This window comes from Crinia signifera, chromosome 5 (genome assembly GCF_055691185.1).
Source record: "Crinia signifera chromosome 5, ASM5569118v1, whole genome shotgun sequence".
NCBI classification, from domain to species: Eukaryota; Metazoa; Chordata; class Amphibia; order Anura; family Myobatrachidae; genus Crinia; species Crinia signifera.
The window spans coordinates 303,950,453-303,976,300 of record NC_139221.1 but is presented as its reverse complement, the minus strand read 5'-3'; the positions used below and the strand labels follow the sequence as shown (position 1 = coordinate 303,976,300).

Sequence of the window (25,848 nt, the reverse complement as noted above, 5' to 3'; positions counted from 1 at the left end):
TTTGGTTATTAATACGGAACATTAATAGCTGTTGAGGTTGGAAAAAAAGACATAAGCCCATCAAGATCAACCTATACCTGGTCTGTAAACAGATCAAATACAACAGTCTCTTTTGGACCTCACAGAAGAAACCCTTAAAAAGAGATAAACGCGAGGGAAATAAAGAGTGATAAATGTCCAGCCAAAAGGCTCATAACTGCAATTTTCAAACACTGCCTTTGTATAACATGTTAGTTGGGAGCGGAGTGTCTGGATGTTTATCACCATCACCCTTGCATTTATGTCTATTTAAGGCTTAGTACATCTGCCCCATTGACCTCAAACTGGACCGGCCAGGAGGACCTCATAGAACTCCCAACCCTTCTGGTAACCACCGTTGCTGTAAACTACATAAGCACAGATATAGGCAAACTTACTTCTTGCACTGATAAGAAGCTAGATATAACCCTGTTTCAGCACGTGTGGCCAAATCAACCCACCTGAGTGGGCCATGAGGCATGGTTTTGGTGATCACTGGTTTAGTAGTAAACATTCCATTTTAAATGACAATGAGAAGATTTTTAAAGGTGCAACAAAGATGCAACAAAACCACCTAATTCTTTGAGAACCTTCAGAAGATAAAATTAAATGTATACGCTCCAAGTGCTTACTTGTCCACATTATATGTTGTTATCTTCTCATAGTTCTAAACACTGGTTTAGTAACACCACTGTCAGTTTTAACCACTGGTTCCCAATTTCTGTTCCCGATTTAGAAATGCGGACAAACTGGATTATCGTGCGGCTGCGTATGCACGAGAGTTGCACTGTATGCGCCGCGATGGACTTGCGACAGCAGTAACAGAGAGGAGTTGTTAAGGTAAGAGAGTGGCAGCAAAAACACAGGCATGTCTTCATCGTTTCTGGGGCATGCATTAAGCTGCCACTGCATTTCGGTATTCAGAAAACATGGCGTTGGCATCTTCGTTCTTGCGGTTGTGCTGCAAGGACAACTCAGAACTTCGATAAATCAGTTAATCTAGGTCAACAGTTCCCAACCTGGGGTACGTGGGGGGGTACTCTGCAGACCGGTTGGGCGTACTTAATATAACATTAGTAATAGCAGAAGAAGAAAGCTCCCGATGTCATGGAGCCTAACCATGTCGCTTCACTTCTGATTCCGTCTGCAGCGTCACCTCCTGCTTTTTCCCGACCACAGGTAAAGGAAGCAGCGGGCAGTAATCATACAGGTCTTAGCGGGAACCCAGGAGACCGTACACAGCGAGCAGCCATACACAGAGGGTCCAGACTACTACTCAATATAAGTACACGCATACCGCACACTTCCACTCCACTCGTAAGTACTGTGGATATTTCAAATTGAGTAGAAGGAGTGGGATTAGCAAAGCCACTGGTGGGAGTGTCCGTACAATTCCTGGGGTCTGCATATTTTCACACAGCCCCTAAAGTATTGTGGCTAAGAATGTATTTGTGTACTTTTCTGAATCGGGTGTAGATCATGGAGTCAAACATTACTAGTCAATAGGTCAATCACCTACGGATTAACAGATCGACAGGGTGAAGAGGTCAGGGGAGCCAGCATCGGCTAGAGATGTCCTCCATTGTCCTGCATGTACAGACGATGGAGGATGTTGCTGAACACACGCGGGAGCACAGTCAGCGACATAGTGCATATGCACTGGAGGATTTGAATGGTTTGTCAATGGAAATGTCTGTCGGAGGAGGCCAAATCGTTCAAAATATCGTCTAGTGTTTACCCAGTGTAAGGTGTCCGACTAAAGCACATTAGGTTGGGCGTTTGAGTCTCGTACTTGGCATGCTTGTGCTTCTCTGACACTCAATATAAAGTTACCATACACTAGGGATACACAATGTAATGCTCAAAAATCAATGACTTTCTAATCCGCTTATTCAAGAAAACATCATGGGTCATATGTAATTTCTCCCTTTCTGATTCTAACACCCGATTACATTTATCCCCATGTATTTTTTCTTATTTACATCACAAACATTGATCCATCTGATCTGTCCAATCCAGCGCGGAGGTATTTTGTCACTGAGCAAGTTTGTTTTTTTTTCTTCTGTAAAGTCGTCCTTGGCAGACTATGTAGCATTTTTTTAAATAGTTTTTATCTACTGTATTATGTCTGTGTTTGGCAATAAATGTAACTTGACCTAGAATACTCCGGACCTATCATATATTAAGCAGCAGATGCGCAGTATATTACCCCCCTCTTTGGTTTGCGCTATGCACTTCCGGTACTTGTTTAGTTTCACAGTGCCCGATATATCGGATGCGATATCGGCCGATATATCGATGTGATGCGATTTTTTTACCTGTTCATAACCCCATCCACTACGAATGGAGTTGATTTTATACAGTGTGGCGAGCGCAGCGAGCCTGAAGCGTGGCGAGCGCAGAGAGTCCCACGGATTACTGCGCTCGCCACACTATATAAAATCAACTCCATGCGTAGTTGATAGTGGGGTTATGAACTGGTAAAAAAATCGCATCGGATCGCATCGATATATCGGCCGATGTCGCATCTGATATATCGGGCGACATGAAAATAAACAAGTACCGCACGTCCTTATGATTGAACTGCGTAAGTTCTCATCACTGCCGTTACATATAGCTCTAATGCGGTGTACACACGGTGAGATTTAACATTAGATTTTGACTATTTAGTCAAAATCACGTGCAGATCCCACAGGTTTTTTTACCTTGCGATCCCAATGCGCGCTCCCATAACAAGACAAATCGAAACCCAGATAGACAGGGCTGCAATGACTATAGATTGTAAGCTTGCAGCAGGGCTCTCCTACCTCCAAGTCTGTTTGTTGTTACCCAGTTTGTTTTATCACTGTCTACTATTGTAAAGCGCAACGGAATCTGCTGCGCTATATAAGAAACTGTAAATAAATAAATAGTGCAAATCTAATGGTGCCCACACACGCACCGATCCCGGCGGTGCGATGCTATGCAATGGGGTGCGCGCTCCCGCGGCACCTCATCGCACAGTACAAAAAGTATGTGCTGCACATACTTTTTGTACTAGCTTTTTATCGCATAGCATCGCATGCACATCGCATGCACAAGGCATAAGATGCGATGCTATGTGTGCTAGTTAAGCACAGAACGCACGCCGGGATCGATGGGCACCTTAATGCAGATTGTATCAATTGTATGTAACTAGTACAGAGTTAGCAAAGATTGCATAGCACTCGAATCTTAAGTCGAATAGCAAGGGAATCTCACCGTGTGTACACAGCATCACTCAACTTCATTATGACAATGGCACCGCAGGCAAAAGGAGAGATATACGGAAACCAAAATAATTCTAGCAGTCCAAAAAGTATAATTTTCCATGGATATCAGGGAGAGATTAATTAAATGTTCATTTAAAAGGTTATTAACGGAATGAAAATATATAATATAGTAAATAAAATCCAAGCAATTACGGCTATTCTATAGCACTATAGAACATTCTTTATGCTGTGCAGAAGAGAAGCTTTAGAACACTGTGTACTAAGGTCTGAAAAAATAATGGATTCAAATGCACCCGTCTGACCCCAGACTAGGACGATGTTGCTCCAAATGTCGAGATCTATATAAACAGCCGTCTGTTGTAACCACCTGGGCTCTGGTCCTGATACAGAACAGGTCTGTGAAGGGACCGTTGGAATCACAAGCTGAGGAGTAAATCCGCAGTCTGAGATATCACCTCCCATTAAGGGAACAGCATGAAGAATTCCCAGAGAGAACGGAGATGCCTGTGATCCGGCCTGTGTGACGACTGCACAGAACCAGGAAATGTAACATGAAACACTCTGAGAGCGTGCCGTGTTATTATTATACAATACAGGGAATGGGGCTGGTAGGCTTTGTCCTGGGGCTGGTAGGCTTTGTCCTGGGGTGGCCACACGTAGGCAGTGACTGGCGTAGAGCCGGCAGCCATGTTTTCTGCATGATAAAAGAAGTCTGAGACTATTTCTGCTCCTCACAGTGGAACTTTCCATAGGAGAGTTTCCCTGGTGTTCACGGCTCCCCCTTTACGTCATCACTTCAATAATAGAAAAATGTCATTTCTTCTCCTGCCTGAGATACGGAGGGCACAAAAGGATATTTCTGGAGATGGAGAGGTTTTCGGCATGTGAAGAGGATGAGACAGGCCAGATGCACAGGCCTATTGTAACATGAAAATTCTATCTTCTAAGCATACGGTCTGACGCAAACACTGCTAAGAGAATATGTTTGGTCCACATCAGGGCGCACACACGCATACACACACATACATACATACACACGTACGTTAATTGTGTGCACTTTGCTCCTTCTGTAAGGTTAAGAATACTGTTGTTTTCTGTGTCACAGGAACTGTCATATACCACTGCGCTATTAAACAACTGTGGTTCAGATATTAATACAAACAGAACCTTAAAACAGAATGTGTATAACCCTGCAGGAATAAGAGGAGAGAGAGATAAAGTATCAGCTCCTAACTGTCATGTTACCGGCGGTTTGAAAAATTACAGTTAAGTTCCATACACACTGGGCGAATTTTGAGTGGAAAGTAGCCTGCTTTAACCGTTTGAGCTAATTTCACGCTCAAAAGCCACCCATTGTGTACAGCTTGGCGAGGAGCGCCAATACCAGCAGATTAGAGGCGGAGTGGATGGCTTTCCATAGCGCCCTGCTATGGAGAGCCGTCCACCCCGTGGAAAATCACTCAGTGTGTATGCACCTTTAGCAGCTGGATGGTTGGCACTTTATCTCTCGCCAGAGCTAAGTACATCTGCCTTTAATTCCTTTTATGCTATTTCACCACCAGCTAAACCTGTGTACACAGAAGACCATTTTCCCTAATACAGAAGTCAAACCTATTCCTTTATTCTGATTAAGCCCCTATATAGTTTGCAATCTGGGCAGGCTGTCAGCGACTTTGCGCATGCACTGCCAGCGAAACGCCTCTCTCCGTATATTGCAATGGGCTTCATAAGAATTAAACCCGGACGTTGGACCCGTTTAGTGAAGTATCAACACTCCAACTGTGCGTGCATTGTTCGGCCGAGCAATTCGCAAAGCGCAATGTAAATGGATAATAGAGGCTTGACTCGCCTGTTTAATCCTGCAGCACAAATTTCATTTAAAATGCAACCCTGCGTCTCACATACAGTTGCATGTCAGCAGCAGGGAGCCGCTAAACGTAGCATTCAATTTCATGTCATTATCCCTAAATGAACAAGGCTTCGGAACTGAAATACATTCCTTTGCTAATGACTTGCACAATCATCAGGAAGAGGACCGGTGACAGCAGGCCAATTGTGTTACTGGGTTACAGCAGCATCACTAAGGCAACGTCTGAGCAGCATTTTCCACCAGCCCGGATGACTCATCCCTGCATCTCTGCCGATCTGTCCTAGGGGCTGGGAGACGAAAATGTATGGACGGCTGCAACTTTATTTGTCGGCGACACAGACGTTCAAGCTGATCACCTCAGCACCTGATCAGTGACGCGTAGTAGAGCCTCGCTCAGCTGTGTTGTTATTATTAACTTTTCATTGTGGCACATGAGTAACAGACTGCGCACTTTTCAGAAGATACCACCTCTGCTCAGCTGTGTAGGTACACCTGGTGGAGGGGCACTAATAACACAGGTCCTGATTGGGAGAGACACAAATCGTCTCAGGGCTGTGTCATCGGTCGCAGTGGACCGGAGAACATATGTAAAGAATGCAAATGTTTGTCCAACCTTATTTTAAACGTATTTATTGTGCCTGCCGACACCACTTCTCCAGGAAGAGAGTTCCACAGTTTGACTGCTCTGACCGTAAACAAAAATTTCCTTCTAAGGGAACGAAATCTTTTTTTCTTCTAATCTAAACTCATGTCCTAGACTCCTTTCTAGCAGAAAAAAGGGTGTTTGACAGTGCCTTACATTGGCCCCTGATATATTTGTACATGTTGAGCATGTCCCCCTTAGAAGTCTCTTCTCTAATGTAAATAGTCCCAAATTGCTCAATCTTTCCACGTAGCTTAAATTCTCCATTCCCCTAATTAGCTTTGTTGCTCTTCTTTGGATTTTTTCTAATTCTATGATATCCTTTTTATAGTGTGGGGCCCAGAATTGTACTCCGTATTCAAGGGGAGGTCTAACCAATGCTTTGTACAGTGGCATAATTACTGCTAGAATTCTGTTGGCCTTTTTGTTGATATGTGACATTGAGCACTACACCCCAGTTTGCTGTCTATTTGGACTCCTAGATCCTTTTCAAGTACTGAATTACCAAATTCCTCCACGCTTAGGTTATAACTAGCACACTGGTTATGTCTCCCAAGGTGCATGACCTTGCCTTTATCCACATTGAACCTCATCTTCCACTTTTTTTACCCACCGATCTAGATTGCCAAGATCATTTTGAAGCGTGGCGACATCCTCTGTTGATTTAATAACTCTGCTCAATTTTGTGTGGTTAAAGTCGAGTTGCACACACGCCATTTTAGGATAGTATGGCAGCCATTTTGGTTCGCAGAGTTGCGCAAATAAAGGATACATACAGTACCCGAGTCTGTGTGACAAAGTGGACCAGAAGCGCAGCCATACTATTACACATAAATTCATAATACCATACTTACACCAAATAAAATATAGTTAATTAAAGGTTTAGAGCACTACACATAGTTTAATCAGCATTACATACTTCTGTCTGTATAATGTTTGGTACCGTTACGTTCCGTTTCTCATGCGCAGTACTCCGGTCGTTGCAAAGTTTTCGCAACTCACATGGTCCGATAATTACGGACAAAATCTATATTTCAAGGACTATTTCTGTTAAACTGTGTGTGACAAAAGAATCTGGATATAACCGGTTCTTGTTACTATTTACAACCCCCGACGACGATGCCAACACACAAAGGACTCCAAAGTACACTCCCCCTGACCAATAGGAATGGCCTTTGACCTCCCCCTTCTGACCCTATAAGATAGTTAACCCTGGGCTGCCTCGGTCACTTTGGCACTGCTGATATCCCCTCACCAACCCGGGCTATAGTTCTACTTGAATATAGCGAGCTCCGACCGGACTGCGCTGCGCTATTCCTTAACGGTAACATTTGTATTCCCGTTTTATGCAATGTGGCTGATTATGATTGTATCTGTTTCTGTTCCTTTGTAATGCTGGGTACACACCAGGACGACTAGGGCACGATTCTGTCAATTTAGATCCAATTCCGACCGGTTGTATGCAGATTGTATGTACTATCGTGTGTTTTTGACATTTATTTGATCCGATTCCGATCAAATGCGCGTTCACGCCGCTCGTTTGGTCGCATCTTTGGTCCTACGTGCTGCAGGTAGGATCTGTCAATCCCAGGCCGACCGACCGTCAATCGTATGCAGATCGTGAGTGTTTTTTGCCGCCTCCGTCGTCCGTCCGTCGGTGCGTCCGTCGTTTGATCCAGCCTATTTGAGTGGCATTTCCTAAACACTCCCCCGGCGCCATGTTTTTCCACATAGCAAACAGCGCTGGCGCAGCAGTTGGACTCTCCTTCTTGTCTCATCTCCCAGAACAACAACCTGGTATGTTTGCACTCCCAATGCTCTTCTATGCATGCCCACTGTTGCCACCAATGTATATAGTGTGTATAAAGCACTGGTTTGGCAACCGTGCACCCGACCATGTCACTGTTTTTTTTGGGTGGGCCCCATGTCTGTGTGTATACATATAACCAATGTCCACCATTGCAGTATTCCAAGCACTCCTCTCTGCTAGGCCCCATTCACCTGTGTGTGTGTGTTTGTGTATATATAGATATATATACATAAACCATTGTCCACCATTGCAGTATTCCAAGCACTCCTCTCTGCTAGGCCCCATTCACCTGTGTGTGTGTGTTTGTGTATATATAGATATATATACATAAACCATTGTCCACCATTGCAGTATTCCAAGCACTCCTCTCTGCTAGGCCCCATTCACCTGTGTGTGTGTGTTTGTGTATATATAGATATATATACATAAACCATTGTCCACCATTGCAGTATTCCAAGCACTCCTCTCTGCTAGGCCCCATTCACCTGTGTGTGTGAATAGCAATCTGCACAATAAAATGTATAGTGGTTTTCATAAAAGTTTATTAACATTTTAAATACTTAAAACATAAGAACTAGGTAAACTGGTAACTATAACTATAAAAATTTAAATATGAAACAAAACATGGGTATAACTATAACAACTAAAATGGTTTTATCTTTTTACAGTCCCAATGTCCAACGCAAAGGAACAAGAGTTTTTGGAAGGGTTTATTGAAAAATATCGTACACACGAATGCCTGTGGAGAACCAAATCCAAGGAGTATTCAAACAAAATGAAAAGAAACCAAGCCTTGGAGGAGTTGGCACGCTACAGTCTTCCATTTCACCCAGAGGCCAATGTTGAATGGGTGAGGAAACGCATCCAGAATATGCGCACGGTGTTCTTAAAGGAACACAAGAAGATGGAGGCTGCAAAGAAGTCTGGTGCTGGAGTCGACGAGATGTATCAAACATCGCTCTGGTACTATGACCGGTTGACATTCACCCTCAGCCAGGAGTCGATGAGGACAGGAGTAGTCCTTATGGTCGAACAGGAAAACCAAGAAGTCGCGGCGCAGGAGGAGGAGGAGAATTCGCAGTCTGCATCGGTGAGTCTATTTTTTTGGCTATCTAATTGATTCCTCCTGCCAATCCACAGCGCCCTCCCCATTAAAGTAGGCCATGTACTCTTCCCTCACCTGTTTGGCTCGTGCACTCCCTGTGTAGCGTTGTGTTGGGGTTTGCAAGGAGGATATCTGCACTACCTCCTCTGGCAGTTCTTGGTCTTCTTGGAGTGCTGTGCCTGTAGCCCTTTGCTGTGTGGCTTTTCTGCGGAGCAAATTGTGCAGGACACAGCACGCCGTGACAACCCAGTCAATTTTGTCCACCCTCAGGTTAATGGCAGTGTGAAAAATGCGAAACCGGCTTGCCAGGATGCCAAAAGCATTTTCCACAACACGCCGTGCCCTGGATAGCCTGTAGTTAAAGATCCTTTTGTCATGGTTCAGGCCCCTTTGCGCATATGGCTTCATGACATGCTCGTGCAGGCCAAAAGCCTCGTCAGCCACAAAAACAAAGTTAAGCCCCTGTTTAGTTTCCTGGACAGACGGCAAGTGAAGGGTGTTCGCTATGAGCCTTTCGTAGAACTTTGTGTCCTTGAAAGTGCCACCATCCGATGCACGGCCATTCCTTCCTACATCCAGGAAGATAAACTCATAGTTGGCATTCACCACAGCCATTAGTACAATGCTAAAATAGCCCTTGTAATTAAAATAGTAGGAACCACTATTGATAGGCTGGGCTATGCGGACATGTTTGCCATCAATGGCTCCACCGCAATTTGGGAAGTTCCATCGCTGTTCAAACTCCTCTGCGATGACTTTCCATTCATTCACGCTGGTAGGGAACTGAAATTAGAAGTAAATAGAATTGATTAGTAAACATGTTCAATTTTTTTACAGCTTGGTGACTACCCACCTGCAACCCCAGACCTATCTGTCCTATCTGATAATGCATGCACATCTAACGAAGTTCCTACTCCGGCACGCACTCCGCCACCCACCCTGGAACCCACTCCACCACTCCCCCGTGCCAAAAAAATGCGTGGCAAAGGAAAAAAAGGAGAAGCAGCGGCACATGAAGAATTTATGATGCGGGCACATCAAGTCCTGCAAAGAAACCCGGACAAACATGACAACTACTTCACTTATGTGGCAGAGTGTGTTCGCAACATGGCTCCTGACCAGCAACTTACTTTTGAAAAGTTATGCATGGAGTTGGTGTATAATGGCAGTTTAGGGTATCTCAACAGTGGCACTAAAATAGTTGGCATTGGTAGTGCACCAGACACACCACTGTCATTAGAATCACCAGTGCCTACTCCGCCTGCCACCGTAGCAGGCCAGTCGAGCACAATTCCAACACATACCCAGTCAACACCTACACAGCCTTCTCAACCCCCCCAGTACCGTCAATTCTACAGTTCTTTACTGATAGAAGATCCAGAGTGTCCTGTTTTTGAGGATCTGTCTTAAAAAATAGGCTACTTTATCATTTACCATCGACATGGTCTCAGCTGCAGGTATGTGATGGCCACTGCTCACATGGCGTATGGCGCACATCAATGGGGCCGGGACCATTGCATCTGCGCCATGCGCCATGTGGGCCGCAGCCTTTACATATCTGCAGCAGACATCCTCTGCCACACAAGGGCCACAGTGTGTATTTTTGTTTATTTATATGCTGCTACCTGTACCTGCATTACCAGAGGGAGAACAGGATTCTCCTCAATCTGGATAGCAAACTCCATTTATTGCCCTTTTGTCTTTACCAATAGTATGGGGTACTGTGCGGCAGACATGGTCTCGGCTGCAGGTATGTGATGGCCACTGCTCACATGGCGTATGGCGCACATCAATGGGGCGGGGGCCATTGCATCTGCGCCATGCGCCATGTGGGCCGCAGCCTTTACATATCTGCAGCAGACATCCTCTGCCGCACAGTACCTTATCCCTACTGTTGTAAGGGCATGTTCCAGAAGTTACCAGAGTGTCTTTTGTCTTGGTTTTCTACATATATGCTGCTACCTGTACCTGCATTACCAGAGGGAGAACAGGATTCTCCTCAATCTGGATAGCAAACTCCATTTATTGCCCTTTTTTCTTTGCCAATAGTATGGGGTACTGTGCCGAAGACATGGTCTCAGCTGCAGGTATGTGATGGCCACTGCTCACATGGCGTATGGCGCACATCAATGGGGCGGGGGCCATTGCATCTGCGCCATGCGCCATGTGGGCCGCAGCCTTTACATATCTGCAGCAGACATCCTCTGCCACACAGTAGCCCGTACTTATTGGGAAAGTTTAAACTGGGTCATACATACTTAAATCTTTATATATAGTGTGTGTTTTTGTACAATATCTTTTATATATGGTATTATAATATATTTTTGTTGACACAATCTATTTACTATTTTACATGTTTTAACCATGAAAGGCCTAAAAAACCTGTTTCTGTCCTAGGCCTAAATTATAAATAAAAATATTTTGTTTGCACAATAAAGTGTACAGTGTATATTTCATCCTTACCTTGCAATACTGGTACTGCAGCACCTTCACAATGGCTTTGCAGGTCTCCGGGATGATGAGGCCCAAAGCTTGCGGGGAGATGAGGGATCCAAACTTTAGGTCAGCAAGAGACCGTCCTGTCGCCAGAAACCTCAGGGTGACCACCAGCCGTTCCTCAGCAGGGATAGCCATGCGATACTTGGTATCCTGCTTCTCGATGTGGGGAGTCACCAGACGCAGCAATTCCTGGAATGTGGCATCATCCATCCTCAAGAAGTTACGGAAATCGTCTGGGTTATTCTCCCTGATGTCCCTGAGCAGTGGCATGTGCGAACGAGTCTGACGCTGAAGTAGCCACTGCTTTGTCCAGCATGATCTTTCTCTCCTGCGCTGGGCTCTCTGACGCCTGAGCTTCAAAACTGCATAATAGAGCAGGTACTGTTGCTGGTGACTACCCATCACTGCATTCTCCATAGTGCAGGGTTAAAAGACACTTTGTAATGGCAGGCAAAACAAAGTAATGTGTAAATAGCTATGTCCAGCGTTCAGCAGGTATAAACCAAGCCTCACTAGTAACAAAGCAGAAATACACTGGTTTAAAATGGCTGCTGCTATTCCTATCCCCCTCTGCTAGTCCTCCCCCTCTGCTAGTCCAGCCCCTTCATTCAAATTTCAAAGGCCCATCTGACGACGGTCGCATGTGTTCTTGCAAAAAAAACAAAAACCAGCGATCCGACCGTCTTAACGACCATCGCGGGCGCATCGGGATCGGATCTAGATCGTTCCGCAAAAAAACACAATTTTTGCTAATCGTTTGCTGGGGACTGCCTGGGAGCTCCCGGGAAGTCCAAGGGAAATCGTTCCATGGTCGTCTATCGGTCGTGAACGACGGTGGTCGTCCTGGTGTGTACCCCACATTAGTGTTTTAAAGTATTTATTATTGTTAGATAATTGTATCACGTGTTACTCTGTATTTTCTTCTTTCTGTAATCCCCTTTTGTCCGCTAGGGACTAAATACACTATTTATGGAGAATCTATCTCCTCACTTGTTATATCGTGGTCTCGTCTAATTATTCGCATCTAGCGATATTGTGTATTACGGACCTTGTCCTTAAAAGATTATTCGCAGATTAGAGACTAAGTACTGCGAAGGGATCTCCTATTACTGCATTGATTCATCCGTGTACAATTCACGGTAAAGGTGCGCTACGCTTTGTTTGCATGTAGCTAGGAATAAAGGGTACGCAAGTTACGGAAAAAGGACGTAACCTATGCATTTCACGTATTGTTTTTTGGTCATATAAATATCGGTATTGATAGTGTCGTCAGCCAAAGATGGATACATTGCTGAGTAACCCCATCCCAATATCGTTAATAAAAATGTTAAATAAAATGGGCCCTAGTACCGAACCCTAAGGCACCCCACTTAGTAAATATTTGATACGGCACTGTTCACAGCCACTCTTTGTTCTCTATTACACAGCCAGTTCCCTACCCATCTACAGATACTTGCCCCTAATCCCAGGTCCTCCATTTTATTTATCAACCTCCTGTGTGGTACTGCATCAAAAGCTTTAGCAAAATCTAGGAAGATCACATCTACAGCGTTTCCATTATAAAGGTTTTTGCTAACCTCCTCATACAAACCTAGTAAATTTGTTTGGCATGAACGATTTTTCACGAACCCATGTTGGTTAATACTGAGTAAACTATGAAGCTCTAAATATTCCTGGATACCATCCCTTAAAAATCCTTCAAATATTTTACCACTTTTGATGTTAAGCTCACAGGTCTGTAATTTGCTGGGTCATCCCTTTTTCCTTTTTTGAATATTGACACTACCTCTGCTATTCTCCAGTCTTTTGGTACCTTACCTGATGATAGTGAATTATCCAAAATGTAATATAAAGGGGTCGCTAGTTCCTCCCTTAATTCCATTAGTCCCCTAGGATGAATCCCATCCGGCCCTGGTGATTTGTTTGTTTTGATTTTGCTGAGCCGCAATAATATCTCCTCAGTCGTGAAATCAATATTGACATAATTTGTGGTATCTGTGCATTCCTCTCTCTGCTCTCCCCTAGTAAACACTGATGAGAAGAACCCATTTAACAGTTCTGCTTCTCCCTTATCCTCTGTAAAACTTTTACCATTGATATCGTTTAATGGGCCTATGTTCTCTTTAATTATTTGCTTACTATTTATGTACTTGAAAAACTTCTTGGGGTTGGTTTTGCTTTCCTTGGCTATGCACTCTTGGTTTTCCCTTTAAGCTACTTTGATTACCCCTTTACAAGTTTTGTTTGATTCTTTGTATTTGTTGAACGCCTCCTCATTTAAGTTATTTTAATAGAATTTAAACGCTCTTGTTTTATTGTTGATTGCTGACCTAACTTTTTTGTCCAACCATGATGGCTTTTTTTTATATTGAATTTACCCTTATTGACTTTTGGTATGTATTTAATAGTTAATGATTCGAGCACATTTTTTAGTGTGTCCCACATTTCCTCTGCATTTTTCCCCTCAAATACCGCTTCCCACACAATTTCTTTTAGGGCTTCTCTGAATAACTTGAAGCTAGCTTTTCTGAAGTCTAGTATTTTTGCCGGTCCTGTATGTTGTACTTTACAGAAGTTGATTTCCAGTGAGACCATGTTGTGGTCACTGTTCCCTTGATGTTCAAATTACTTTGGTGATTGAAACTAAATCTATGTTATTTGTTAATATTAAATCCAATAGAGCCTCATTACGAGTTGGAGCTTCTACCGTTTGTGTGATAAACTAATCTTTGAGTAAGCTTAGGAATACACTGCTTTTTGCTGTTTTACATGTTTCGTTTTTCCAATCAATGTCCGGTAAATTAAAATCCCAATAATTAATACCTGCCCCTGATCTGACGATTGTTTGATTTGGTTTAAAATGTAGAGACTCGTCCCTATCGTTCACGTTTGGCGGTCCCCATCCCCCCTTCTCCAACCTCCAATCTCTTACTTGCCCGTTCCTCACTGTTCTGTCTTACATGCCCATAGTTTATACATAGTTAAGACGTGGTGGAAGAATAAATTACTGTTGCTTAGCGCAGTGAGCCAAGCGAGGTGCCGCCGTACACTTTGATGTGTCCTTGTCAACTAGGTTCGACATTCAGGACAAGAAAAAAAAGTGAAAATCTCATGTCAACCATCCCATTGTTGACCCAATGCTTGTGTCAACTTTCAACCCGGTTTACCTTAGCCTTCAGTGGTAGATCCAATGCATGTCAACCGAATATGGTTCAACCCAATAACTCATACCCAACAGGCTAGAGTTAGGTCTAAATTCAAGTGGGCTTAGGGACCTCCTGACGTGATATAGGGAGGAGAGGGGGCAGAAAGAGAGAGAAGGAACAAGGGACCCAAACGGACCCTCGCCATACTCTACTACACTTGCCACCTGGTTACTAAAGGCAACCAGTGGTGGCATGGATAGTGAAGGAGCAAGTCCCCCAGCCTTGCTCCTCCCCCTGGGCGTGAAAGGTCCTTTAGCCCAGTGGTTCTCAACCTCGGTCCTCAAGGACCCCCAACAGTTCACGTTTTCCAGGTCTCCACACAGAATCACAGGTGAAATAATTAGCTCCATCTGTGATCTTTTAAAATGTGCCAGTGAATAATGAGTGCAGCTGTGCAGCTGCCGGGTGACCTGGAAAACGTGCACTGTTGGGGTTCCTTGAGGACCGAGGTTGAGGAACCACTGCTTTAGCCCACTAGAATTTAGCAACGACCAACAGGGCTAGGGTGCATGGTCCTGGAGCTTTTACTAAACAGAATGGCTTTTAGTTCTAGTTTCCTTAGTGGGGATTCAGCATCGTCTTTGTGGCATATTGCAGAGGTTGTCTGGGATGCAAGGCTGACACTTTGTTCACTCCGCAAATCAATGGAACGGCATCCACCGGCCAGCTGTGTGTCATATTACAGAGCAGTGCAAATGATCAGTCACCTTGTGATAGAAAAACACTTTTGGAAAGCACAGAAGGGACCAAAGCAACAAATTAAAATAACTCTTAGCAAAAACAGAGTAAAAGTTATTCAAAGAGATACAACATGTCTAAGCCACTATCTATAACATTGCATAAATTCACAAGTGACATCATAACACTGCAGAACACAGTATAATAACCCATGACATCCTCAGAAATGACATCACAATGGCTGCGTGTAATTACCGTGTGCTCGGAGCAATGCCTCCGCAGTGAAGAGCGGGGCTTGAAGCATGTCAGCCGTCTCCACGATCAGCATGTCCTTCAGACGCCGCAGATCCTGAAGCCGCAGTCCCTCATACGGCTGCACATAGGGGACAGAAGACATTGAGCACTGTTATGTTGTGTTTAAATCAGTAGATGTCAAGGACATGGAACATTAATGCTACTGCCAGAGTAAAGACTGATGGCAGGGTACAATCATTAGAACATTACATGAGAAGAGGAGCATGGATGTTACGGAGGCTTAAGAGCTGTTGTGAAACTACAAGTCCCATCATGCCTTTCCACAGTTTTGCAATTAGGGAATGCTAAAACTATAGCAAGGCATGCTGGGATGTGTAGTTTCACAAAAGCTGCAGGGCCTTAGTTTGGACATGCCTGACCAAGGGCTTACACACACAGCTGGCAGCCATTTTGTGCATGATATATGGCAACCATCAGCAGTAAAGCCTGGGAAGACTCTAATTTACCCAGAGTTCCTGTTTATTATATAAGCAAAGTGTAGAAAATGGTACACTTTAATTGCTGCAATATTTTTACCACACAAAAGGCAAAATAAAACCTAGGGCTACGCATTCTTCTTGGGACCTTTCCAGCTGTTTAATGTAATTAAATCCCGTTATTGCAATTTATACAGTCTAGTATATACGATCGCATCCATCATGTGCGTCTGTGACATTTATTAAAGGTCAGGATTATTTTTCCGGTTTGTAGTTTAGATATTTTATTAGGCCTCCAGAATGGCGAGTATGCAGCTTGCTCTATTACAGCCGGTAACACTTAGCGATGACTGCCATGTACAATACAGTCATGATCTCTGACTGGATATTTATACCGACCCCCTGCAGACCACGGACTGTTCACACAGCAGCGAATGGAGCTTCCAGACAGGCATATCCTACCTTTTACACAGTAACTCAGCCACCGCTTCAGTTCTGCAGTTATCAGCAAATCTTAATTAATCCTATAGTTTGCCTTTGGCACTTTGTGGCATAAATTGATTATTGTGCAGTTTGTGGTTTCATTTTTAGATGGGAAATTTTCTACACACTTGTCCATTGTCTGACTGAATTCCTACCATCGGCTGTATACTTCGCCCACGTACAAGAAAAGATTACTTGGACCCGTGACCTTAATCAAAAACTGAAAGCATTATCTCATTTTATCTGTGTAACGGAGACCGGAAGGAATGTGTTCAGAATAATCAGTGTATAATATACTCTTTGGCTTACAGACAGGGTAGTTTCCAGCTCCAGTGTAATATCTGACTCTGCGATATTCATGCAGGAGGCTTCCTATAGGTCACCACAGGACACATACTATGTGTGAGCAGCACAGACGGTGTAATGGTTAGCATTACTGACTCACAGCACTGAGGTCATGGGTTCCATTCCCACCATGGCCCTAACTGTGCAGAGTTTGTATGTTCACCTCGTGCTTGCGTGGGTTTCCACCGGGTACTCCGGGTTTCCACCCACAATCCAAAAATATACCTGTGTGCGTGTACATGTGGTAGAGAATATAGATTGTAAGCTTCACTGGGGCAGGGATGGATATGACTGGGAAAATAGTGCTGCGGAATACGTGTGCTTTATATAAATAACTATTAACATAACAGGTCGGGTCTCCCTTATCCATATATTGCAAAAACAGAAATTATTCCCGAAACCGTGGTTTTTCAGAATATTTCATTTTTTTGGGTTTTCTTTCATACTTATTTCGTCCCCCGATGTCCGCGTTTGGAATCCTCTTTAGCAGCATCTCCGGACCCAGGGGTGCATTGCGTGAATGTGCGGGCATGCCAGTGACGTCACCAATGCACCCCTGGAAACAGGGATGCCGCTGAAGAGGATCTTCAAGGCCGCCGTGGATGTCGGAGGACCATCTGGCCCAACAAGGGGACCAGGTAAAAAAATAAAATGTTCCAAAATCCCCCCAAAAATCCCTTATCCAAAATGCTTGTGGTCCTGAGCATTTCGGATAGAAGATACTCAACCTGTATATAGTACTGTGTTCCAGGAGTCATTTAAACATACATTTTGGTTATTGTTAGCACGAAGATGTGCCCATACATGATTTTCATGGCCACCTGCACCTAAGAAAGCCCCAGACCCTCACATCTGCTGTGACACCGTTAGGCAATAGTTGTCATATAGGTGCCCAGCCTGTTCCAGCCCTGGGATCTCCCTTTATACATGTTCTATGTGTGCAGATCACCATAGGTTTATTAACCCACTACAGGAGTGTGAGGACATTTGGCAGACAAGAGGGCTGGCGCATTTACCTCACGTTTGTCTAACGCGGCATACTCTGCTTCTATATCATCTGCCTCCGGGTCCCGCGAGAACACCATCTGAGACTCTAGTTTGAGGGCCAGCTCTTTGTGGTGCTGCTTCTCCGCACAGTCGCACGGTGTGTCTTTATTGTCATTTTCAGCAAACAGGTTGCTGCCATTCTTCACCAGTAGCTGCGTGGAAAAGAAAGAAAAGAAAATTACGTATTTTTATTCTTAAGAACTATGAAAGAACTTAAAAATTTGTGGCTGTAAATTCTGCGGCAAAATCACCAACTTTGCCATTGGAACCCGGTGACATTTAGCTCTGGGTGTTTTTGCTCCTTGTGGTTGTGTCAGGGGGGGGGGATTATTATGGGCGTCAGGTCAATCGGTCACCCAAAATATTTAAAATCATTGCAGATGTGTCCTCATCCACCTAGCGCTTCTGCGGCATATGAAACAAGATGCAAAGTGTGACCAGGATACCGCGGCCACAGGAATCACGTTTTTTACATTTGTATTTTAGAATGTATTTGCCGGTGTAGCGCAGATCAGACTTGTAAAGTATGGAGGACTTCACACTTAAGTCACATAAGGCCAAGGTCTCATGCCTTAGCAGTGGTGCCATGAACAGAGCAAAAACCTAATCTCCGTAAATCATTGGGTGAGGGACCAGCATGATGCATCTTAGGTGGGGCGCAAAATGGGTCAAATTGATAACAGCTACATAATAAAGTCATTGCTATTGTGTGCAAAGATTCAGTACGCCTGAACGGCGGACAGAAGACAGCGGCATCCCACATACCCTCTGCCCGTTCCGCAGCCTAACCCTCACCAACCCTGTTATTATTACGACTACATTTTATTTAAAACGGTGTCACAAGTGTTTCGCAGCGCCGTACAGAGGGCATACAGTAGAACAGTACAGAGAGGCAGAACTTAAAATTATAGTAAATAAATAACAAAAAATCTAATACAGGTAACAAAGAGCATAACAATGCAATATACAATACAGTATACAATACAGCTTAGATGTAAATAGCGAGGGTGTAATCAGCATACTACTAGGGGCTGGCGGCCATAGATAGAGATGAGCCTTTACCAGCAGGAGAGTATGTGGACAAAGATGGCCGCTGAGTAGGAGAGAGCTGTAAGTGAAATGTGAGGAGAAGAGGGCTATGACTGGGAAGGGGGCCCTGCTCGGAGGAGCTAAATCTAGTGTAAAGGGGGACAGACAGATAACGCTAGGTGCAAGCAAGTGGAAAGGTGGTCTGATGGCAGGATGTAAGGCACGGAGGGGGAACCTTCGGCCCTCCAGCTGTTGTTGAACTAAACATCCCAGCATGCCCTGCAACAGTTTTAGCATGACCAAACAGCAAAACTGTAGCAGGGCATGCTGGGACGTGTAGTTCAACAAAAGCTGGAGGGTCGAAGGTTCCCCATCCCTGATGTAAGCATGTCCCATTTACCTCTACACAAATTTTCATTCCTGATGCAGCGGCATAGTGCAAGGGTGTGTTCTTCTTGTTGTCTGTGGCGTCCAGTGCGGCCCTCTCATACTCCCCATGGTCAAGTTTCGCTCCTTTCCATTCGAGTATCATCCGTAAACATTCAGACCTCCTGCGATCGTCATCCGAAAGCCGGGGCAAGCGATGGTCTAGAGCACCTTCAGAGATCATTATGTGGAATCCCATACAGAGCAAGTGCATAGAACTCTCATTGTGAATGTTCCGCTTGTTTGGATTGCCATCCCTCCCAAAGAGAAATGCCCTGCAGTAATGGAAACACAGAACAATTAGTATCAGAGAACACTGCATTCAATAAAGAGACTCAGGCAAAGCGATCACTTGAAAGTAAAGAGGAAAAACAGCTTGGGTGGATAAACTCTGAATTGCAGCCAAGAGTAACTAGAACCTCCAATCAGTAATATACAGTGCGCTGCTAGAGGACTCTGCTCTTTCCACTATATAAAACTGTCTTCCCGCTGACTCCACCCACATTCCCCTCCTCATATTAGGTCACTATCACATGCAGCCTTGTCCTCAACGGCCCATCACTCATCTCCTGGTAAGCACTGTGCTGCTGAGGAACCTGCACCTTTCACTGTACTACTTTCTGTGTCTTTCTCCACTCCTCTTCTCATGACACAGTTCTGTCTTCGCTACTATAATAATAATAATAATAATAATAATAATAATAATAATAATAATAATACTACAAGTGGGGTATGGGTTACTGTAAATGCAGTAAACATATGCTGAAGCAACACCTTGCATACCAGGAAGTCACCTATAAATTAGCACCTGGCTTGAGGCTAGGCTGGGGTAATCCATCACTTTAACAACCACATTCCTTTCATTAAATACCCATGTGTGTGAGCGTTACAGACAACAGGTAAAACTGACCCAAAGATGTACCGTCCAATTATTTAAGAATCACAGATTACTGTAAATGGTCATTAAATTCTTGTTCCCTCTGCTTATATGTATTCCCTGATGCTAAACATTAACATTTCCTTATGTTGAAAGCTCTCCGGTGTCCTGAATGACTGGCGCTGCACATCCTTCTCCTCTCCCAGATTGGCCACCGTTGCACAAACATCCACCAGGATTGGTCCAGTATTTAAAGTGCCAATTGAAATGTAAGGCAGGCGGAGAAAGGTTTTGGCTCTATTCAGGGAACATTAAGTTAAATTTGGTGGATGCCATTAAGTTAAATTTGGTGGATGACATACTCCAGGGAGTATCATCACTACCATATAGGGCAGTATTCAATGTGTATAATCGCGATGTGCAGCGAATCCTGTTTAGGATTTGCTGCACAGTCACCGTGTTCCGGAGGGCTCGAGCCTTCGCTGCCGGGCCTCGCTGACACACTATTCAATGCCGCAGGGGCTCGCTGCCCCTGACGGCGAATGTTAACCCCTGCGGCGGACGCCACAGGGAGCCGGGGGACGGCGGCAGGCAGGGAGATAGAAGTCTCCCTGCCTGCCCCAGAATGTATGTGGGGGGTAGGAGAGCTCCCTGGGACCCAGGCAGCACAAGCTGCCCCCCGGGAGAGCTAGCAGAGGACCGGGTAGGGAGCCGCTAACACTGCTCCCGATCGTGCATATGTAATGATCGGGAGCAGTTAATATATGAATATGTAATGAGCGGCTCTCGGCTCCCGGACACCTGCTGGCTGTTAGGTGTTAAAAAAAAATATATTTTTTAAATTAAATATATATTCACTAGGTGATTCATCGCGCCCTACGGGCGCTCTTCACACCGTCGTAAGGGGCTGCGCCCCCTTAATTTGTGAACATTTGCATATGAGAAAGATGGTTAGAATTGTTTGAAAGATGGCCTGTATTGCAACTTGAGTTATAGGTGAAATGTGTTAAATAGAGAGCATATGATGTGGAAGGGGGTGTGTATTGTTTTGTTTAATTAAAAAGCGGTTACAGAGTAAGATGTACATTGATAGTGTGGATGTTACAGTGACATTTGTTTGTGTGGGGGGGGGGGCTGTGTGTGCATGTTGTTTAGGTGTGTGTGTGCAATAGTATAGTAGGGTGTTTCTGAGTCAGCGGCTCCCCACTGGCGGAGGTCACGACACAGGAAAACAGGAGGCTGGGTAGTGATAGGGGTGTGTGGGCATAAGGGGGACTAAAGAGGAGGGTGGGAGATACTGTGCAGCTTCTGCCAGTGGGTGAGGGTCCAGCGTGGCAGTACAGGATGGTGGCCCTTAGTCAGTGTCTCCTACTGGGTGGGAGTTCGGGTGCATGAGAGCAGGAGGCTGGGCTATGAGGCATGATAGGGGCATGTGGGCAAAACAGCGTCAGCGACTCCCCAGTGGTGGAAGTTACGGTTCAGGAGAGCAGGAAGCTGGGTAGTGATAGGGGTGTGTGAGTATACGGGGTACTAAAGAGGGGCTTAGGGGGTGCCGTGAATTGCGGGAGGGGCGCGGGGGGTGCTGTGAATCAAGGGAGGGGGGGCGCAGGTGTCGGCGAATCGCGGGAGAGGGCGGGGGTCCGCAAAGTGTGGGAGGGGGCGCGAATTGCGCGAGGGGGGGTTGCGAATCGAGGGAGGGGGGTGCGCGGGGGGTCCGTGAATTGCGGGAGGGGGGGGGGGCACGGGGCGCGATGAATCACCTAGTTGGTTATATATTCTTGTAGAAGGATGGTAGGATGTTGCTGTCATTCAGAATGCATTTACATAAACAGTAATAGTAGCAGTAAAAGGTCTGACTTAAAACACCTACAGTAAAACAGAACAGGTGTTATATATTATACAAAGAATTGGTTGATGATGTGTAGGTTGACGTGCACATAGTTCATAGTTGTCACTGGAAAAAAATTGCTACAAGAAAAAATCAACACAGAAAGTTCAACACATGTCGACACATGAGAATGAATATGAAAACATTCCATAAAAGAAAAATAAATCTTCAAAAAACTCATGTCAACCTTTTTCATTGTCGACCATAGCCGTGCCAGTGTTTTGCATGTGCCATTTAATCCTGGGGTTGCCGTGAATCGCGCGCGGGGGTGGGGGGGAGGAGGTGAGGGGTGTCCGTGAACCACGGGAGGAGGGGTCGTGGGTGGATGCCGTGAATTGCGAGAGGGGGGGTCGCGGGGGGGGGGGGGTGTGCTGCGAATTGTGGGAGGGGGGGCGCGGGGGGTTGCAGTGAATCGCGGGAGGGTGGGTCGCGGGGGCGGGGGGTTGCCGCAATGACAGGAGGGGGGTCAGGGGTGGGGAATCACGGTAGGGGGGGGTCGTGGGGGGCACCGTGAACCGCGGGAGGGGGGGCCCAGGGGGTTGGCGCGAATCGTGGGAGGGGGGATAGCGGGGTGCCGCGAATCGCAGGAGGGGGGGTGTCAAGGGGTGGGGCCGCGAATTGCGGGGGGTGTGCTGCAAATCGTGGGAGGGGGGTCGCGGGGGGTGCCGCGAATCGCCACAAGAAAAAATCAACACAGAAAGTTCAACACATGTAAATGTTGACATAAGTGTGGCACTTCATCGGTGTCCATGTCGACACATGAGAATGAATATGAAAACACTCAAAAAAATTAAAATAAATCTTCAAAAACTCATGTCAACCTTTTTCATTGTCGACCATAGCCGTGCCAGTGTTTTGCATGTGCCATTTAATCCTGGGGTTGCCGTGAATCGCGCGTGGGGGTGGGGGGAGGAGGTGAGAGGTGTCCGCGAATCACGGGAGGAGGGGTCGTGGGTGGACGCCGTGAATTGCGGGAGGGGGGGGGGTCGCGGGGGGGTGTGGGTGCCGCGAATTGTGGGATGGGGGGCGCGGGGGGTTGCAGTGAATCGCGGGAGGGTGGGTCGCAGGGGCGGGGGGTTGCCGCAATGACAGGAGGGGGGTCAGGGGTGGGGAATCGCGGTAGGGGGGGTCGTGGGGGGCACCGTGAACCGCAGGAGGGGGGCCCGGGGGGTTGGCGCGAATCGTGGGAGGGGGGTCGCGGGATGCCGCGAATCGCAGGAGGGGGGTGTCACGGGGTGGGGCCGCGAATCGCAGGAGTCACCGGGGGTGCCGCGAATTGCGGGGGGTGTGCTGCAAATCGCGGGAGGGGGGTCGCGGGGGTGCCGCGAATCGCCACAAGAAAAAATCAACACAGAAAGGTCAACACATGTAAATGTTGACATACGTTTGGCACTTCATTGGTGTCCATGTCGACACATGAGAATGAATATGAAAACATTGAAAAAGTGAAAAATAAATCTTGTCAACCTTTTTCATTGTCGACCATAGCCATGTCAGTGTTTTGCATGTGCCATTTAATCGTAGGGATGCCGTGAATGGGGGTGTGGGGGGGGGGGTTAACACCTGCTTAAACACCTTTCTTATCAATTACCCTGTTTAAAACAGGTGATGACAATCATAAATTAAGATGGAAGTCCACAACCCAGCGTTACAGCTCCAGACACACTTTGAGTGACAGATGTAGCCAAATATATAAGAGATGTGCTGTAAGCACATGAATAAAAATAGCATGCCCCTTCACAGAATAAAATTCCTGATTTTTTTTACACCAAATTTAAAAAAAAAAAACAAATCACTTAGAAAGCAATTCGCCATCTTCTCATTGAAAACACTCACGGCGAATCACATTGAAAAACCCATTGAAAAACCACAGCGAATTGCAGAGACTATCAGACGGCGAATTGTCCGTCATTCACTGTTCGCAGACAGTGAAAAGTGCACGTTGAATAGGGTGATTCACTTTCTGACACAAAAAAAATCACCTTCCAAAGGGAAAATAGCACAAATTCGCCATGAAACATGGTGAATTGGCCTCATTGAAGAATACTGCCCATAGTGATAACCAACAGTCCTATACATCACCAATAAATGCTATTCTTCCTACAAGATCCTGCTCAAGACCTATTGGCCAATGTAATACTGTGACCTACAGGTAAATTCTAATACAGCAATCCATTCTTGGGCCTGCTACCTCGCAGTCCTGATCCCACAGAACCATCTAAGGCAGTGGTGTAAAACTCATGGCCCTCCAGCTGTTGTGAAACTACACATCCCAACATGCCCTGCCATAGCTTTAGCATTCCCTGATCGCAAAACTGTGGCAAGGCATGATGGGACTTTTAGTTTCACAACAGCTGGAGGGCCATAGTTTGGACGTGCCTGGTTTAGTACATAGATGCCACCCCACACTGCTAGTGCTGTACACCAGTTTCCCCCTATGTATTACTGGAAGTGTTTAGTACAACAGTTCATTATTTAAAAATGCAGAAGTTACAAAATAACTGTGCATGAGGTCTACATGTTTTCCCCAGGCGACAACATATCAGATTTCCCCTTAGGTTACCGGGTTCTTCTGTATGTGAAGAGTCACAAGTGTAAACATGTTACATGATGGAACAACCCATAATGCACCACTGCAGGAGGGGAGAACCTCAGAAATACTGCACAGATTAATACTCAAAGCCCTCTCTGTTGGGGATTTCTAGAGTCAGATCTGAGGATTCAGTTGGGCGGAAGATCAAGAACCAATAGTGATCTCTAGTTAAGCCAGATAAAAACCCTTGAGGTTGACAGGAAGAAAAGGTCGACATGAAAATGGTAGACCAAAAAAAAAAGTTGACAGGAGGTTTTTTTTATTTTTATTTTTTTTACAAAAATGTGGCCCTTTCACAAGCTTAATGGTCGATCCTATTAAATGCGAAAGGTGCGAGGTTCTGTTGCCATGGCGTTTAGACATTGGCAACTGCACCCTTTGCGGCCTAGTTTAAACTCTAATTCACACAAAATTTTTGTGCGAATTCTGGGTGTCGTAAAGTGTGGCCGTTACCACGATGATTTGGTCCCGCAACATCATCGCAGCTACTGGGATCGACCCCCTTGACCAAAATTAGTATACCGCTTTGCTCGTAATGCAGGTTACTATTCCCAATAGCTGCCCATGTGGATGGTAAAGTACAAAAAAGGTGGAAAAAAAAACCCAATAACTTCTGTCGAACATTGCCTTTTGAACTCGATGATCTTTTTTACCTGTTGATCTAATGCATATTGACCATATGGCATTGAACTCTTGACGGTCTATCTAGAGACAGTGTAGATTGGTCAACCGCCATCCCTGTACTTAACGGTTGTGCAGGAAAGGAATAGTTTCTACACGAAATCACTGGAGAAAAGTACAAATCGGAATGCCGACAAGGCTTAGCTGGTAGCACCTGGGGATCGTGTGTTCCGTTTAGAACCCCAAAAGAGCCTATTCATTGATTGTTGTCCTTGAAGAAGTTTGCCTTGGGCATGGAAGGTTCGTTCCGGGACTGTGCTACCACAGAGAGATGACGGGGAAGGGGGACGGAAGGGTTAATAAACCTGGAGAAATTAATTTGAGTCAAGACATTCTGTCAGCTTCTTCTGCTTCATATCCAACTACGCTCATCATAAATAGCTGTAAGACAGAAAGCTGGAACGGTTTTATTGGATTAGAGAAAAATGTCGAAAACTAAACTACATGCGCTGGCATGCGAATGCTTACTGTCCGATATCAGCAAAACTATTGCTACGTCCAGTTGTAAGACGATTCATGGCAAGTCACATTTCACATTAGATAAGCCACAATATAAAAAAAAGCACTTATTTGTTAACCGTGGGCAAAGTTGCCATTTTTAATTAGTCTCTTTTGTATGGGATTATCTCAAACCCTCAAAGCGATATCAAACAGAGCCCATGTCTCCT

The 25,848-nt window shown here is 45.3% G+C and overlaps 1 protein-coding gene across 2 annotated transcripts in view; it reads right to left on the bottom strand.

Annotated features, from left to right (window-relative positions):
* ANKIB1 (ankyrin repeat and IBR domain containing 1) overlaps positions 1 to 25,848 on the bottom strand; it is a 114,494-nt gene that overhangs the window by 41,407 nt on the left and 47,239 nt on the right. For both annotated transcript variants that reach the window (XM_083189425.1, XM_083189426.1), the window contains exons 3-5: positions 19,116 to 19,416; positions 17,656 to 17,838; positions 15,336 to 15,453 (exon numbers count right to left, since the gene is read on the bottom strand). In XM_083189425.1, coding sequence (XP_083045551.1) covers positions 15,336 to 15,453; positions 17,656 to 17,838; positions 19,116 to 19,416 — 602 coding nt within the window. The remainder of the gene's footprint in view (positions 1 to 15,335; positions 15,454 to 17,655; positions 17,839 to 19,115; positions 19,417 to 25,848) is intronic.